Below are 19,625 nucleotides of genomic sequence, written 5' to 3'. Positions count from 1 at the left end.
GGGGGGGGGGAGATGGTCATGTATCACATTACATACGAATCCACTTTGATACAATGTATGTAGAACAAATCACACCCAATTTTGAACCCATGTATCTCTAGATACATGTATTTGGATGTACGAAAATCTGGTAAGATTCGTAATATTGCAACTAAAGTGTATCTATGTTATCAACTTCTAAACTAGTGAAATTTCGGTAAATTTCCTTAAAAGGAATAGCATATATGTGTTTGGGCTCTTCACTTGTAATTGGGCCTCTTTGGCCCTCATACTTGAATACATTTGTACTCTATTTGCTTCTCCCAAAGATCATTAATCAAAGCTTCCCAATATGTTGAAGGTCCTTAGCTACTCTATTTTGAAACATGAAATTTGAGTCCTACAACCAATCCAAGTCTTGAGGCCCATTAATAGAAGAGGGAAGCCTTTAATTTTATATGGGCCTGGGCTTACATTTGTTATAATACTCTCGTCATGTTTGTATGGGCCTACCAAATAAATTTGGGCCAACCTAAATCTCATTCATTTTCACAAAATTTTACCCCAAGTATTTGGACCCAAAACCCCCTCGATTTGAGATTCTTTTTATTTCTATTATAAACGTTAAAACATCTCTCAACGTGTATCTCATAAGTTCTTCTAAGACTACACTGGATATGTTGTTGATGTTGTTTCGTAAGTTCTCTTTATTAAAAAAAAAATCACGCGGAAACGTAAACCTATCACGATTCCCCATAATAATATATTTTTTCTTAATTATATTTAACAACAACTACATACAAAATAAACTATGGGTTGTATTTTTTTGTATTATATACATAATAAATGTTAATTTTTTTAGCCAATAAGTCATGAAGCATTAACTATTGCACAGTCATTGTAGTCAGTAATAGGGGGACCAAAATAGAACTCTTATGTTTAATTTCATTCCTTTTCTGTGACCACTTTTAGGTGTATTATTGTATTTAAATATATGTATCACAGAATGAATAATGAAGGGAAAGCACATGAACAGGTCCAGGTATATACATTTATTTTATAGCAAAATTATCATCCAAGACTTGTGGATAAGAGCCAAATGACCAATTCAATTATTACTGTATATATTATATATATCATGTATTTATTTGTGGCCACAAATCAAAATTGGACCACAAACCACATCAATTTCACATTCAGTTTTATCACATACACCAAGTTTGCCATAAATGCAAAGTAAAAAATGTCTTTTCTTTTGTCTTAAAGTATGCATATTTTCTTTGGTATTGATAATAATTAATATTATGCTATAGAGATTTATGATACACAATAATAAAATTAATCGAACCTCAACATAAAAATCGAGTAAAATAATTCTTTCGCTCTAGCTTTATAGTTTAGAACTCACATATCATTCACTTAGAACACCTATAAGATAAGACGATCAACATGTAAATAATTGAATCCTCACCTATACAGTATAGTTCGACTTGAGATATTGTTCATACATTCAATAATATAATCTCCTTCAAACTAAGGCCCAATCGAGTCACAAGTCATTTTTCATTTTAAACAATCTTATACTATAAATATAACTTTCAATCTTTTCAACTATTAATATCAAACTTTATTCGCTTAATACCCTAACCGTTATACCTCACAAGATTTGGAACTTTCTTGTACTCGTGACAAAAGTTATGAACCAAACTCAAATTGGTCAGATTTTTTTATTTTTTTTTTTAAAAAAAGTAACAATGAATAAATGACTATATACATATAGATATACACTAGGACCTATCATACCATTCTTGGTCCTGCAAATAAATACAATCTTACAAAAAACAGTCCCACATGGCTACACATAAATTGCCAGATATTCATTTTTGCTTTTGGTCCAACTCTTTTAAGTGTACTAACAAAATACCCCAAAACAGAAAATGAAAGATTGTAAATGTAGTCAATTTTCTACATATATAATATGATACTATAGCCAAAAAAGTTCATCACATAAAGATTGTTATTGTTACATCATGTGCATGCAGTGCCAACTATTTTTTGGGACCAAAATAGACCAACCAGTGATAGTGAATACTTTAACACATTTTTTTTTTACATCATTTGTGAAATTATAATTACTTTTATAAAAATGAGCAAATAAGAGAAGGTGTTATCAATTAAGAAATTGTTTGGTTTACAAACAAAGTTAATTAAGTATTATATTAGTCTTGAGATTATAATCGCGATAGATAATCTCATGATCTTATAATTTTGACCTAGTTTTAACTAATACCCACAATTTATACTCGATAACCTCCTAATTCCTATAACCAAACGCCCACAAGGGAATAACATGTAGCTTGCACAATGCAGGGACGGAGTAAGAATTTCAATTAAGGGGTGTCGAAGTATAAATAAATACAATCGTGTAGAAGTCAAAAGAAGGCATATTTTTACCTAGTACGCACAACATGATTTTCCAACAAAGGAATGTCGATCGACATCTCTCTGGCTCCGCCACTGGTACGAGGTGCATCAAGAGTCGATATTTCAACATTTAAGGATATGATCTAATAGTCAATAAACTAAGTATATGAATTGTGAAAAATCGGTGTTTCAATTTCACCAAACACAAACTGACAATTTCTTCCTACTATTAAAGCTTTGATGATACAGTTACTCAATATTTATGTCAATACGCAAGAGATTGACAACAATACACCAGAAATTGATTCGAACATCACAATTATAAAAAAAAATTCACATCCAAACCTTCAACAAAAGGTTTAGGATGTGTTGTCAAACCAACACTCAAATAATTTAAAGTCTAGCCAATTGATGTCTCTCTCAAATTCTCAAAAATGGTCCTAAAAATCAACCCATGTCTGTAGTTTAAGCTACATAGATTGTGACACTTGTTTCCTATCTCTTTCTCACAAAAAATTACTTACTCCATCACTATATATCTCTATATCAAATCATTTATTTTATTACTTATTTGTTTGCTTACATTTATTCTTATTTAAACTATACCTTAGATTTTTCTATATATATGTCCAACTTCAACTTGTATCTATCATCATTGTTGTTCCCATTTTTAATCTTATATTTAATTATAAAATACCTTGAACTAGTTTGTTTTTTTTTAATTAAAATGTATTTTATAGTGACAAGTCCACATAAAAGTCATACTAAAAGATAAGCATATACATGAAGGGATAGACTTTGTTATAACTGACGTTGTTTTAACTTTGAGTTTTGAGTCTTGAAATATAAAATTATGATTATCAAAAACTTCTATGTTTATTAATATATGAGTTATTCAAAAAATTATTGTCGAGCTTCATTTATCTTGAAGTTTCGTATGTCCATCCAAAATGGCTTGGGCTTATCCGTCATGACTGATATAATTTTTGTTTTTATTTGTGTTAAGTCCTGAAACGTGAATAGTTTTATCTTATATATCAAGTTTGTGATAGGAAGAATCATGATTATTAGAGCTTTTAATATGTGTTAACTCATGAATTTTTTGAAAAATTATCAAACATTTTTCTATGTATGGGTTAAAAGTGAATTGGATAAAATTAGTTGACATAGTTAAAAATGGAATATATGTAAAAGAGTGGTGAATTTCTTAAGCTTTTTTTAAAAAATAAATAAATAATATATTATTAGAATAATTTGAAGAAATTCTTTTTAGCAGAGGTGAACGTAGCCTATTAGTCATTGGTTCATCATAAATTCACTCTCTTAGAGAATTTTATTCATCTCACATATAATATGGAGAATTTGGAATATATTAGCACTCATATTTAAGAATAAAGAACAAAGATTTAATTGCAAATGAAGTATGAATCTAAAATACATTATTAAATGTAAAGCTATACTAAATCAACAGATCATAAATCATGACTTCTAAAACATTTGTGAATATAAAAAAAATTACTTTTGACACGTATCAAAAAACTTACGAAGAGAATCCATAATGCTTCACACAAATGCTCTACATTTAATATAAGATCTGAATCTATAATTTTAACGAATAGTATACTTAATGCCTACTAAATTTCAATTTTAGATTTATCTTTACTGCGTATAGAATCTAATTTTTTTTTTAACTATATAAGATATATATTTAGTTATGTCAAATCGTTACAATTAGAAAGATGGGCTCCTTAATGAGAATAAATCCATGCACACGAGGACACAATCATATGTTTGTTTTCTCTTTGGAATAACATTAACCATTCATTAACTTCCAATATTTTTAGCCATTGTTTTTTCTTTAATAATAGTATCGAAATTAATTAACATTGTCCATTTTCTTCCTACCTCTTTCACATGATGTGATTCCTTATCATAAATAACTACATATATAAGTTACATAAGTCAATTATACAAGTTTTGTTATTAAAAAAAAAGTCGCGTCGAAAGTACGAAGTTAGATTGAAAAGGCTCAAATATGCCGTTGAATTTTTAGAAAAGGCTCATTTATGGCATCAGTTAAAAGTTTGGCTCATTTATGTCATTACCGTTAAGGAAAAGGTTCATTCATGTCATTATTTTTTAACGGTGGTTTTGTATAACCATTTTTGACACGTGGTCAATTATGATTCGGCTATGTCATCAAGTTTTTAATAGAAATAAAAAAAATCAATTTTTATTCAGAATTTTGAAATTTTTTATTAAAAAGATTGATGACGTGACTGAGTGATAATTGACCACGTCATCAATTTTTAAAAATAAATAATAAAAAAAACTAATTCAATTTCTTTTCAGAATTATGATTTTTATTTTAAAAAATTGATGACGTGGCCGAAGTATAATTGGCCACGTGTCGAAAATGATTTTGCAAAATCATTGTTAAAAAATAATGGCATGAATGAGTCTTTTCTTTAACGGTAATGACATAAATAAGCCAAACTTTTAACTGATGACATAAATGAGCCTTTTCTGAAAGTTCAATGGCATATTTAAGCCTTTTTCCTATTATTTTTTTTAGTTTTAAAGATTAACTTTGATCCTTCTGATCTGACTCGTCCTAAAATTGAACAATATGGATAAATTGCACGAGTAAAAAATGTATTAGTTAATTTAGAGACACCAAAGAAACAACATGGAAGCTTTTTTTAATAGGCTAGGATTATGATTGATCAAGATTTATAAATAAACACTTCGATATCAACATATATCACATGTTTAAAGTTGTAAGTTAAAATAAAAAGTGGAGGCTATGGCTATTTTTGCTTGATTAAAGAAAAAGAAGAGTTAGCTTGTACCTAAAAGCATAAACATTCTCCCCAAATTAAAGAATCAAGAATTTGAAAGAACTTTTTTCTTTCTTTTTTAAGGTAGAATATTTGAGAATAAGGAAAATATAATTGTATTTACTTAATATATGTTGGAAGATACATAGAAATGAATATAAAATATTCTATCATCCTTAATCGGCAGTCTCGAGTTCGTGTTTCACCTTTGTTAGAGAGTGCTTTACTCTTAATGTGAGGCTTTCAAATTTAATCAGACTTTAATATAAATACCATACAGACCGAGCAAGAAAAAATTAAGGACTAAGTCATCTCCAGCCACTCAAAGTTGTCCGCATAATTCATTTAGACACCTCAACTAATTCTTGTGTCAATTGAACACTTTATTTGTTCAAAAGTTATTCCTATTAGACACAAAATGCTGACATGGCAAAAAACGTGTAATTCACTTTCCTTGAGCGCGTTAATTTATTAAAAATAATATTTTTCTTTTTTTTCTCTTAATTTATACCCCTAAGTTAATTTTTTTTAAGAAAATTAACAAAAAAAGAAGAAGAACAGTTGTCTTCTTCTTCTTCCCTATTTTTGTCTTCTTCTTCTTCCCTATTTCTATCAATCCCACCCCACCCCACCCCAACCCCCATACCCATACACCAGTGGTTATTTTCTTCCCCCATCATTCTAATGATTTCAAAATTATTAGTATCAGTGGTTATCTTCTTCCCTCACCATTCTAATGGTTTCAAAATTCTTAGCATTTTGTTTCATTTATAAATTTTTCGAAGAGATTCTTTTCCCCATCTTTCTCTACCTAAAAAACGAGATGAAGTAAAAAATTATAATTAAAAAGAAAGCTGATGAAAAAAAAATTGTCGGGATAAAAATGGAACTGTACAGGGAGGGGAGGGTAGCCATTAATGGAGTTAGAGGAAATGTATGTTTTGTTCCCGTTGAAGGCAGGGAAGTTTAGGTTTTACTCTTTTTTTTTACTTTAAAATAATTTTTATTTTTTTTTCTTTATAATATAATGTTTAAATAATTTTTTGGATTAAAAAATAACACATGTCATTATTTGATTGGTCAAATTGACATGTCAGCGCGATTGTATTTCACACATCCTCTATTTTTTGTTTATTCTCGAAATGTTCAAATGGTTCAAATTCAGAATGGTTAAAGTGTTCAATAGGTAGTACGTCTAGTTGAGGTGTCTAAATGAATAATCGGGACAAGTTTAAGTAGCCGCATATGACTTTGGCCAAAAATTAAATATAAACATCTTTCATGTAATTCTAAAAAGAGGGTAGGGACATGTTTGGTATGTATCAAAATCTCCACCACACATATTCTTTGCTAGGTAGGAAAATTAATTAGCTCTGCCAAAAAAAAAAAAAAAAAGTGGGACATAAAAAAAGAGGAAAATGAAAAGAGAAGCAATTAATCAAAGGGTGTATTATTCCATCCTCCATTTCACATAAAAACAAGGAAAAAGCCATAAAATGAGTAACCACAAAAGTCCACAAAAGTCTCTGCCAAACTTCATTCTCACCCCATATATATGTTTAATAAATATAGGTCCCTCCCTACCCTTAGTTGGGCCTTTAATTATCTTCTCCGCTCCAATTTAACATGATATCAGAGCAGATAAATATTTTCAGACCGAATTTTGCCATCATATATTCATATGAGGCGATCACACACTTTTACATACTTTAACATATGTTATATTAAAACTCGATTAAAATTTCGATAGAAGTTTTGTCATAAATTCGCTCGTTAAAGGTGTTTACAAAGAATTTTTAATTGAAAAACGTTTATAAAAATTTAACTGATTTTCAATATATTCCAACAAATATTTCGAATGCATAACTTATAAAATATTATTTAGTATCTCTTTATTAGTATTAAAAGATTGAATCCGTCAAGTCTAAATTCTGAATCTGACTTTTATACATTCTACTCCACCCCACAAATTGGAATAATACCATACATGTCAATATATGCATCACTTTTTCTCTCCCAAAACCCTAATATATCTCATGCACATGTCTACAGCATGGGCAGACACATGAAAATGGACCCATTCTTGTCTTTGCTCACGTGTGAGTGTGAGATTAATTTGTATCTACACATTGTATAATAATGTATACCATGATAAATGATTGTGTGTGTATAGATATCAACGTATATATAGTGTATATAATATGCATGGTAAGTGACTTCAATATAATGTCAAAATTGTTTATATAAGATTATGTAATTGTTACATTTGATGTCGTATATATGTATTTGTAAATTGCAATGACTTACTACTATATCAATTAGTTGGACATGTTGAGCATTTTTCTATGAGAAAATTTTGATACATCGCGTTTAGATTTTGGATATATCGCTCAACGTCTTGATATATCGCTTTTTAATTTCACATATATTATTTTAGGTCCTGATATATCGCGTAAAGTGATATCTCCGAAAATAAGAGAATATAAAGAGTTTTATAATTTTTCAAATGGAACAATTTTTTTTAAAAATATGGTAAAGTAAGTTATGTACCTAGGTAACTTTCCATATATTTATTATCACCTAAAGTGGCTAAATATATATGAGTAGTGTACCCATTTAAGATGTTATGTTTTTGGAAATTATTCCCTTCCACCCTCCCCCACCAATAGTAACAAGTCATTATTAATTATTATAACATTAAAATGAAGACGTTAACATTTTCTTCATTTAGACTAGGGCGGTTCAAAATTAAATCGAAATCAATAATTTGAATCGAAAAATATACTGATTTATCAGGATTGAGTTATTAGTTTTAGCGATTTTGATAATGATTTTGATTTCTTTTATTATCGGGTTATCAGTTCTTATTTAAGGTTTTTTCTTAACTGGTTAACCGATAACCTGATAGTAAATTAAATATTTATATTTAATACAATTTGTTATATAAAATCCTTAACTTAGAATTTGGTTTCCTACTTTTATTTTTAGTTGTCTTGAACAATTGATTATTCTACAATGTAAAAGTGTTTGATTTTGAGGAAGATGTAACTTGTGAACTCATGTGATGGTTTATTTGGTTTGTCACCTTATTTCTAAGTGATTTTCAATATATATTTTTTGTGTCAAATCTTAATGGTTAAATAGATAATCCAACCGATAACGATCAAAAATCGATAAACCAATAACCGATTAGTCAATATCTTAATGGTTCTATAACGGTTTAGCATCTCTACAATCGATAACAAATAAGCCAAATCGATAAACTTTAAAACCGAACCGACTGATAGGCAACTCTAATTTAGACTACGAAAATATGACTCGTTAGACTCATTTAAATTTGTGCGGATTAATTATCATCCATTTTAACATGTTCAAATTCAAAGTTATAACACTATTTTATAGGTAGAATTAAGTTTGCTCCGACTTACACATGTCTTCATGCTAATCTTTTCTATATCGCGTTTAATAAAATAAAATATGTACGATCGATTACATCAAATTGATTCATATATTAAACGAACAAAAACGAGACAACAAAAAGGGCAGAAGAACATGATATAGTAGCTGGCTAAGAACATAATAATTTTGTCCAAAACAAAGTATTATGGTGAGAGGGCCACAAATGTCTCCAACTCTAAAAAAAACACTACAAATAACAATTTCCTTAATCATCAAATAGTTAATTATATTATTTCTAAAGGGAAAAAAAAATCAAAGTTTGAGACAAACAATAGTGGAATAAAGGGATACAACAAATGGAGGTGTTCGAATTTTCTAGCTTTCTTGCTGGCTATCATGTCTTGTAAACTTAGATTGATTAGTTCCCTCAATATTGACAAGCAAATCAACTAACATTATGTTTGGTTTTTTCATGCATATAGTATAAGGTACGACGTGATAGAAACACACATGTATGTTTGCTTTTGCAATTGATGAGTATTATAACTGTGACATGTTCTGATCAATCAAATATATATATTTATCGTCGAGCTCAATATGATTGAGAAATGGTTAGAATCTTAATAGTTGATTAGTTGGTTTGTTGCTCGAGCTTATTTCACTGTGATTGTTCGATTCCCACACCTTGTAATCCGCCTCCTTGCCCCCAATTTTTGTTTTATAAAAATTATTTAAGAGAAGTATTGGAAATGATCCTAAACATGTATGACGTGAATTATTAGTTTCATCTCTAAATTATTGACATCCTTAAAACACACGCCCTTAATCTACTTGACTAATCAAACTTTAATGCACCCCTGATCTTGCCATATAGGTGAAATATACCTTGAAATTCTTGTTAAGTTTAGGGGGGTTTTCAACACCCCTCATCTACGAGAGCTTGGGACCACTTGTTATGTCATGTGGCAGATCAGGGGTGTATTTAATTAGTTTAGTTAGTCAAGTGAATAAGTGCGACGTCAATAGTTCAAGGACAAACTTAACAATTTACGCAAGTTCAGAGGTGTTTTCAATACTTATATCAAAATAAATTGATGGATGGTTCAAGTCGACTAATCAAATGATTGAATCGATGATACCATGTAAAGATATGACACCTGCCCTTAGTAAACCCCAAAAGCTAGTTGGCCGGAGGATTGCCCAACTCCATATAAGGAGACCACCAATCCATTCCTCAACCACTGTGAGACTTCTAGTTACTCTAACACCACTTTCCCTTCACGCCCAGGCCCAACTGGAGCGTGGATCAGGAGCCGAAATAGAATTGAACATGACTCTGATATCTTATAAAAATATAGCACCTCGATCTAACTTAACCCTAAAAGTTAAGAGGAGGATTGTCTGGGTAGAGATCCCCTCTAACATAAAATACCTTTCCTAGTGAATAGAAAAGATAGATTTGATACATATAATTGTTAGGGCTATTCAAAACTTATGAATTCTATTATACTTTATAATATAAGTTAATAACGTCTATTTCTTTGCAAAATATTGCACATCGAATATGGATGGTATAATATATAGTTTGACCACATGAAAATAATTTAAAATTGTTAGAATGTCATAGATTCTTTTTTTTTTTTTTTGGTTAACACATGATAAGCTTAAAACACATGGTATAATATCTTCAAATTGTTTTTAAGTCTTGGGCAAGGAAAAAGAAAGCCTAACAAATTATATACAGTAATTAATGTCAATTTCATTGAAACTATTTTGGTCAACGATGATGACAAAATCTTGTATTTTCAAACTTTTCTTTCATTTTCAAAGCAACTCTCTAGGTGTAATAATATTGACTCAAATTAATTAATTGCTAGAATAAAATATGTCATTAGAATGTTTTATTACTATTTACTGTTAAAAAAATCTTTGAAATTGATTTTGACTAGAAAATTAGATATAAAGACAAACTAAGGTGCCTAAATTCTTAGATTTTAATAATTTTGACGAGCTTTTGAAATTTTTTAGTGATAATAGGGTCCCATTTCTAAAATTGATCAAATGATGTGTGATTAAACACTTCTAGATTTAGAAATATGAATTAAGATTGATAGTAACAAAAAAAAATGATTACATTAACTTTGTTTTTTTTTTTTGCTTCTTTGAATAATATGTTCTCATTTTATGATCAGAGAAAATATTCTTATACGCAAGCATTTTCATTTCGACACCTTGATCAAATAATCTTAGATACTCTGTATCGTTCTTTATCTTTCAAGACGTAAGTACGAAGAAAAACACATCAAGAAAGAAAAAATTAAGATATTAATTTCTAGATTTTTTATTTTTTTGTAAAAAAGAATTTATATAATTAAATATAAATTGTCCATTGAAACTAACAAACAACACTAACAGTAAATTATAAATATTTTTTTACTCTTTATATAAACCTTCTGATTAAGTCCTTAATATGAATAATATTTTTATTAGAAAGCGTTTTATTTTTTACACTAAAATTTTGAAGGTATGAATGTTCCCTTTCCACTTGTTGAAGTTAGATTGAATGGTATGTCTCTTATCTTTTTTTAATTGTCTTTTGGTAAAAAGAAATAATTAAAAAAGTCATTTTGGTGGCTAATTTTTAAATAGTTTCTTTTTTAAAAAAAAAAAAAGTTATAGAGAAAAAGGACAAAAGTTCAATATTTAGAAAATTGAAGACAGTGCTTCTCCATTTGGGGAAAGAGCTTTTGGTTTCACCAAAATATTACTATTAACTAGGAGAAAAAAATATAAGAGCTTAGTATTAAGTAAAAATAAATAAATTGGGGTATCACTTATCGAGACCACAATATCTTTATTTTTTATGTCAAAGAAAATCCTGTTTTGATCTAATCTTGATAACATCAACAAAGTAAAAAGTGAATTTTTTAAATATAAAAGACTAATTGAAATTTTCGATATCAAATTTTTATAAATAGATTAATTGAGGTTTTCGACATTTTAAATTTATTTAAAGGAGAAAGAATTTTAATAAAATAAGAGTATTTCCTAAAGTAGACAGATAAAAATACGATATCATCAGAATTAAATTTCAATCACTATATTTTACGATGTATATAATAGTTCACTCACATTAATCTAAGTTAATTGTGTGCTTGTAACAACACTTGAAAGGATAATATACAATTTACAATATCACTAAATTAAACACTATATTCATCTCATGATATGTACCATATTATTTGATTAAGGATGACAGAATTTTATCGAGATCGATTCATAGGAGGAAGAGACTACAACCCACGTTCTCTATCCTTTTCAAGCCACGTCACTAATTTTTTTTTTATTTACCGTCGTAATTTATGGTAAAAGATTAATTTCATAATCTCATAGGGTTGTGGTAAATAAAATAAAAAAAATTGTAGAGTAAATCGAAGTGTTTGGGAGGAAAAAAAATGCAAAAAAAGTAGTGCATGTGCCCCCTAATAATAGGACAACGTAATATCAACGTCTTTTAGATTGAGAAGAATGTTGTGCTACGTGACATTTCTATCTTGAAATTTAAACAATCTCAATCTACTACTATTCACAACTTTCATGAGGGATAACATTATCCCGCTGGCATGACGAAATTGGTGTAACATGTGATATTTCGTAAAAAAAAGGTTGAAAAATAATTTTCTTTGCTAATGTCTTCTAGTCATATTCATTGACATTAGATTATTACCATCACTTATACGGTATGCGAGTTATTGCATAAGAATGAATTTATCCAGTACACATTGAGGAATTACGGTTGTGGATTTTAAAAAATAAGATAAAAGTATTAAAAGCACCTTTAAATTTGACTATAGTTATTAGTTTCGTCATCGAACTATTAATGACCTTAAAATATCCCTCTAGTTGATTTACTGAACTTTAATACATCGCGATCTTACCATGTGAGTGAAATACATTTTTAAATTCTCGCTAAACTTAAAGATGTTTACAATAATTCTCTCGATTTTTTATTTAAAAGCATCATGCTCTTATAAGAGTTTGAGACCACTTATTATGCCATGTGACAGATTATAATATATTTAAATTTAGTTAATCAGATAAAAAAGTGTTTAAGAGAAATAGTAAGATGTGAGTAAGTTGGATGATGATAGTGTTATGCCTTAAGCAGCCTATCTTTATTTCTTTCTTTCTCTATCAACTTTGTGTAAAGATAGAGAGTATCACAATGTAATTAATTAGCATGCTAGTTAATTTACACCTAGCTAGCTAATGACATAATTAAAGACACCATAGCTTAAGAGCTCATGAACTATTTTTAGTTGAATATGACTTTTTCAACATTTCAACATTATGAAAATGAAAAAAGTAAGACAGCTTTTGAGGTGATATGTTCATTGTATTACAACCCATGCTTGGGTTAGGAGTAGGGTAGGATTATGGGCACATCGATCAATATCATCATCATGTTCATTGCGTATCATTTTTCTTTTTAGTTTCTCATTCGATGTTCAATATTTATTCTGTGATTTTATTTCTAGATAGCCGCCCCTTTCTCTCTTTTTACAGCCTCGTGGACGGACGATAGAAGGGAAGTTACAGAACGGGGCAGTGAAGGTTCTTTCATTTTCAGGATTTTAACTTAAGATTTCAGTATCAAGATGGAGTCAAAATTTTAACGAAGAAATACGTTTTTAAGTGTTAATAACTAAGTTCGAGCAAGCATGTATCCATTTTAGTTTCGTTTCTCCAATGTCATTTTCCCTTTTCATACTTATTTAGTTATTTTGATATGTTGTAATTGAATCATCAAGGTTTTTCGAGACTTTTTACCTTTACGGTGTAAGAAGATATGTACACTATATCCTTCTTAGACCTCACTTGTGAAATTTCATATATGTTATTGTTTGTTTGTTGAGCAAGCCGGAATCTAAGCTTCTCCTTACGCACATATATTTGATAACATATAAAAATATCATATTCATCTCATCATAATCTTCGTGTTCACAATCATTATTTCGACAATATAGAGATCAAAAGCACTTTTGACTCATGCAGCTTTGTGCTCTCTTTTCTTTTTCTCTTTGTATATGAGTTATCTCACGTTGCTCTCAATTAAAGCCCCCACACCTAAAGTGCTTTGTTGCCAAATTAAATAAATAAATAAAAAGTTGTTAATTGCAAAGATCCATTGTAGCCTTAATAGGGAAAATAAAATAAAATTTAATTTCAAAGATCCACCCAATGTTTCCTCTTCCTTTTTTTTCCCTTTTTTATAAAGAACAACTCTTTTAGCATCTAATGCTACTTTTTTCTTTTGAGGTGAAAATTCTTAACTTTGAATGTGAAATGTCTCTCTTTTTTATGAATACATCATTTTCATATTCCAATGGCAAGAAACATGAAATCTTTTTTTTTTAATATAACACGACAAAAAATAATCAGATATTCTTACTGAGTTAAAATAAATATAAACTGGTCTATTGATTTCACGACTAGAACGTGTAACATGAGATCTTTTTGGATAGTCTTTAAGAATCTAAAGTAATTTACAATGGAAGTAAACAACTAGCAAACCAAACTATTACAATAATTACCTGAGTAAATAAATAAATACACACGGTACGATTGGTTAATTAAACAAAAAAAAGGTACTAAAAACCTAACATTAAAAAGTCAAAATCAATTTGAATTTCTACTAATTGACAATTTTTTTTTCAAATTGATAATTCACACGCGTAATGATTATGGGAAAGAAAATATAGACTATAGATTATAATTAATCTTCCCTTTTGCTTCCATGTTTTGCTCCTTCTTGTCTCCTCTTTTTCTAAATTTTGCAACATTTTTGATATTTTTTTTTCTTCAAATGGAGGCTTCAAAAACTAATTTAAGTCAAATTTCTTGTCCTAATGCTCCAAATATCTGGGAATTTTCATGAGTAATTTTAATTAATTCTCATCCCATGAATTAATTAAACCATTAATGATTCCCACTATTTTTTCCCTCCTTTCTTCACTTGACATATATTCTTATAATCCAAGAATAATGTAGTACACTAATGTAATTGGCAACGCTATCAACATCCCGAAAATAACCCTGAAATACGAAGAAAAAATTTATAAATTATTGCACGATTATATATGTTGTAATGTAATTTAACCTGTTATAATATATCGAGAAATAATTTTACTTACGCAGTACTAAGAATAGCTGGATGAACATTGTACTCCTTAGCAAACACAAATGGGACAATCCCTTGTGGCAATGCAGCCTAAAATTCAATATACCAAATTATTTTTTAAAAAAAATAAAAATTGAACCAACAATTTTGATGCAACATTTAATAAAATAGATAATAAATTTGTCATTTCATGGCCACCAAAAACTATATATTAAAAATTAATGGCTATATGGATAATATTTTTTTACCTGTACAATGGCTACATGAAGAAGAGTACCACGAAGCCCAACAGCAATTGAAGCAGCAGCCATAACTGCTGGGCCAGTTAGAAACCTTACAGCCATTGCAAATGTAGCCACTGTGTTACCACATGCAATGATTTTTGGTTGAAGAGCCATAAACAAACCTACACATAAATTCATCGTGACTCGTGAGTTTAACTGAATCCGTTACTTTTAATTATACAAATGAAACAATATAAGTTCAATTCTTGTGCTTTTTCGATCAACAAGCTAATTAAGATTCTGAATCTATCTCTGACGTATTTAGATAGCTATTGAAACTTCTTATATTAAATTTCAACTACTAGTAACCAAACCAATGATTAAGTCAAGTAAGGACCCCACGATGACTATGAGTTTGATAATATAACTACCCTATTAATACTACCATTGGATTTTGATGGTCAAAATTGTAAAACTTAACGTACTAGAAATGGTTTAACATATGAAAGAGAAAGCAAGGTACAGTAAATAGTTTGAAAAATATAAATGCTATGTCTGATAATACTAGTTTCAAAATTTTGTATCACATAACTATAATTTTTCTACAAGTTTAATAAAACTATTGATGATAAGAATAATTTTGTTCGAATCTCGATACGATTTACTTACCCAAGCTAAACATAGCCATTCCAAGACCAGCATCAGAGAGAATGGAGATTGACTTCTCTATAATTTTGGGCATATGCACATGCCATCTAAAAAACAAACAAACAAAATAACTAATTAATTGATGGACAAATTTTAAAAATTTCCCCACTAATCAACTAAAAATGTATGAGAAAGTTAAGAAAGTAATTAGTTTTTTAAATCCATCATAATTAGCTTACCTGAATGAGATTAGAGACCAAATCAGACCAATGAGGCTCGAATATGTGTTTGGGTTACGAATAAGCTTACGCCAAACCATGATTAAGATCAAACGAGTCATAACACTAGCCGGAGGCATCTGTTTTCCCATACCAGCGTCTTGTCCTCCAGCGAGTTTAGGGTGTAGCTCCGATGTAGAGCTAGACCCCAGTTTAGTCAGTCCAGTGGGTCCCTCTTTTTCGCCTTTATCTTCATCGCCATCTTTTCCACCACCATTGGCACCTCCAAAAGTGAAATCCTCACCACCAAATTCCCCTGTTTGCGGAATGGCTTCAAATATAAAATTATTTAAATATATATTAAAATAATATTAAGACACCTTGTCTAGCGAATTTGCTTTTTTTAATATATAATATATATTTAAATAGTTTATATTCCGAGTTAATTAGTAAAAAATAAAGAAAGCTGTACCTTTACTATCTCCATTTTGAGTGTGATCAGAAACCAACATTCGAATTTCTTTAGCTCCATCGGATCGACCCGATTGTTCGTTGGCACTAAAATCATTGCCACCGAACACATGGAGGCCACCGGCCTCCGACACCGGAGAATTACTCGAACTCCATACAAACATGTGAAGTTCCTTAGCATCATGATTATTAGCTTTAGCATTTGGCTGTTGGTGCTGCTGCTGTTGCTGTTGTACTTCCTGCTTCTGCGTTTGTACATTTGGCTGCTGAGGTTTTGTGCTTTTAGGCCCTGCGGATGCAATTTCGGGGTTCGGGGCAGGATAAGATCCCGGCGCAGGCTGCTGCGCCGGAAAGTACCCGAACCTCGGGGAACTCTGAACTAGACCTCCCGGAGCACAGTTTTCTTCGAAATTAGACGGTCTCGGGGTCGGACCCCGAGACGATTGTACAGAATACATATCTGCAGGACCAAAATTGGATAATCTTCCTCCGGGAAATCCCATCATTGAGTAAAAATCATTATGATTAAAATTAGACCCTCGAGGAGTCGGATTTCTCGAAGAACTGAGACTGTAAATCTCAGCTCCGGTGAGATTCGACGGCCGATGGTCCATAGCAAACGACCTCCGGGACGCATTTGATTTTCTCACAGTAACATGCAGTTTTCCATCTTGACCAATTTCAGCATCTGTTTCGAGAAAATCATGTCCATCTAGAGATACAACATCAGATTCAACTTTAAACGAAACAATTGAAGCAGCAGTCTCTGGAAATTGCTCCATTATAAGCATTTTCGCACCGCGATATTCGAACAAAAAAAGCAAAAGTGTGTACCAAATGATGCACTGCAACACCACTACTTGTACCATGAGACTACCAGAGTACTCACCATACATAGCAATTAACAAAGGAATACCCATCACCAATGTATTTGGTAGTGTTGAAAGAGAAAAAATTGTAATACTCCATTCAAGGCTACCATTTTTAGTTAAATTAGCCCATAATGAAAGTACAACAAGCATAATTACTTTCTGCAGTGAATCCGCCGCAATGAAACGGAAATTCATCTCATATGGATTGTTCATAGCTATGAAATGAAAAGACAACAAAGGAACTGCGAAAATAGCTACGAATCTGTTGATCCCCGAACATTGATCGGGAGAAAAGATCTTCCACCAACGAACAGAACCATAAGCTAATATCATAGCAACATACAGAGGAACAACTGCTGTTAACACAACATACAGATCGTGCCAAGTGATCATTTTCGCAAAAAAAAAAAATTTGTCAAATCGAAGAAGAAGAAAAAACCGTTATTTAACTGCAGGCAGCACTGTGTGTATTGCAGTTGATACTGCAGTACTGGTGCAGAAGAATTCTGCAGCAAATTGCAGAGAGAGATTAAAAAGGACTGATGAGAAATTAAAGTGTTTTGTTTTTCTTTTCTTTGGTGGAAGAGGAAAGAAGAAAAAGGAGTGAAATTACATGAAAGGTGTAAAATGTGGAAGATTTATATATAGGGAAGAGAAGTGAGGGTACCGATAGGATCATCCAAACCCTCTTCGATACAAAGTTAGTTAACTTTCACAAATTTTATTATTTTAAATTTGAATTACTTAAATTTACGCTAATTTATAATATTATATTATTTATCATATTTTGAATCTCAGATGTATAAATCTCGTATTCAATTTGTGTGTCTAATTATCATACAAAATTAAAAATCATTAATTAAAGAGCATGTTTGATTTAAATAATATTACTAAAAGTGTCATTAATTAAGGTAAAAAATCACATTTGTACGAACTATTATTCAAATACATGCATATATTTTGTTAGATACATATATATTTAATTAGATATATTGATAAAAAAAAAACTAGATACATATACTTTTAAGACTCATAGTATGTTGTATATACTACATGCGTAAATCTCCAATACGTGTGTGTGTTTATTCATATACATATACACTTAATTAAATATACTGAAAAAAAATACATTATAATCTTAACTCAGTAAATATTTTGTATATATCAATAATGTGCCGAATACGTCAATAATTTCAATCTGATCCAAAAATTCTCTTTCTCATCTTCTTCCTTGTTAAGGTTTATCAAAACTACTGCATAAACCCTCTTTTCATTTGCAACAAATTACATGTTATCCTTTTCTTTTCTTTGTCAAGGTTGTTGTATTTTTGAATTTTCAAATATAAGCGGTTAAAAATATAAAAGTTTGCAGTAATAATTTTCATGTCATTTTTTGAGCAACAATATACAAATATTCTTCTTAAATTACTAACCATGAAGGAAAATTAGAACTCCAAATCAATAGAATTCTACCTTAACTTTTAAATATTAGAAGACAAAATAAATTGAAATTTATGATAAATACATGACTTTGAAAATGATTAAATAGACATAAATATCAAATTGTTAATGATTTAATGGTAAAATTCGTAGTTAAGAGAAGGAAGAAAGAGATAAAATGATGGTGGAGAGGGAGATTGACGAAAGAGAGCGAGAATTAATTTAAATTTTAGCTTATAATTTCAAGTTTAAATCTTAAACACTATATTTTTATTTTTTAAATCTCTTTCTATAAATATTCTGAATACGCTACTGAACACGGTGAATGAACTTTGGAACTTTGGTAACTAATATTTTAAGAGGAAAAATTGAGTTATTTTTGGGACCAGTTAGAATTTTTTTGAGATGAGATATTGATAAAGAAAGAAGTTAAGAAAAAAGGGGTTATTTTTTTGGGGGGGTGGGGTAGGGTGGGGTGGGGTGAGTTGGTTACAAGTTGACCACATAGTATGGTTAGATTAAAGGGACAAGGGCTTGCATGTCTTTTTTATATTTTATTCAGATACGAAATTTATATTAGAGTTTTGATTAATTAAAATTTACGTACTTTACGTTTAATTCATCAAAGGAGAATCACTTAACTAAATTTTTTTTCGTAATTAAAATTTAAATTCAAAATCTTTTAATTTAAAAATAAAAGAATCGTATCTATCTCTTTTGGAGAGTTTGCATGTAATATAATAGGGAACGTGGCTAAGTATATGATGGGCCTTTAGTTTTATGAGGACGTGGACAACTTTTCTTCTCTATATATATATATTTTTTTTATAGCTTTTTTATTGTATAAGCAAAATTTTAATTTGGAGTATCATTTTGATATTATAAATAGTAATTTAGACTTTTCATTTTAACTTTCGGTCAGAACATAA

General features: G+C 29.8%; 1 protein-coding gene across 2 annotated transcripts; it reads right to left on the bottom strand.

The window, feature by feature from the left end:
* Nucleotides 1-14,104: 14,104 nt before the first annotated feature.
* On the bottom strand, nucleotides 14,105-17,882 carry LOC107020449 (auxin efflux carrier component 7-like). Of its 2 annotated transcripts, none has more exons than XM_015220816.2 (6): nucleotides 16,386-17,882; nucleotides 15,935-16,244; nucleotides 15,717-15,802; nucleotides 15,072-15,229; nucleotides 14,837-14,913; nucleotides 14,105-14,738 (listed from the first exon to the last, which is right to left on the bottom strand). In XM_015220816.2, the coding sequence occupies exons 1-6, from the start codon at nucleotides 17,647-17,649 to the stop codon at nucleotides 14,672-14,674; spliced, it is 1,962 nt and encodes a 653-aa protein (XP_015076302.1). In that variant the 5' UTR covers nucleotides 17,650-17,882; the 3' UTR covers nucleotides 14,105-14,671. The 2 variants fall into 2 exon arrangements, with proteins under 2 accessions (XP_015076302.1, XP_015076304.1); XM_015220818.2 differs by having other exon boundaries at nucleotides 15,935-16,229.
* Nucleotides 17,883-19,625: the final 1,743 nt, after the last annotated feature.

This window comes from Solanum pennellii, chromosome 5, assembly GCF_001406875.1.
Source record: "Solanum pennellii chromosome 5, SPENNV200".
Lineage (NCBI taxonomy): Eukaryota > Viridiplantae > Streptophyta > Magnoliopsida > Solanales > Solanaceae > Solanum > Solanum pennellii.
Note: the sequence above shows the minus strand (reverse complement) of the source record. Positions and strands in the feature narration are given on the sequence as shown.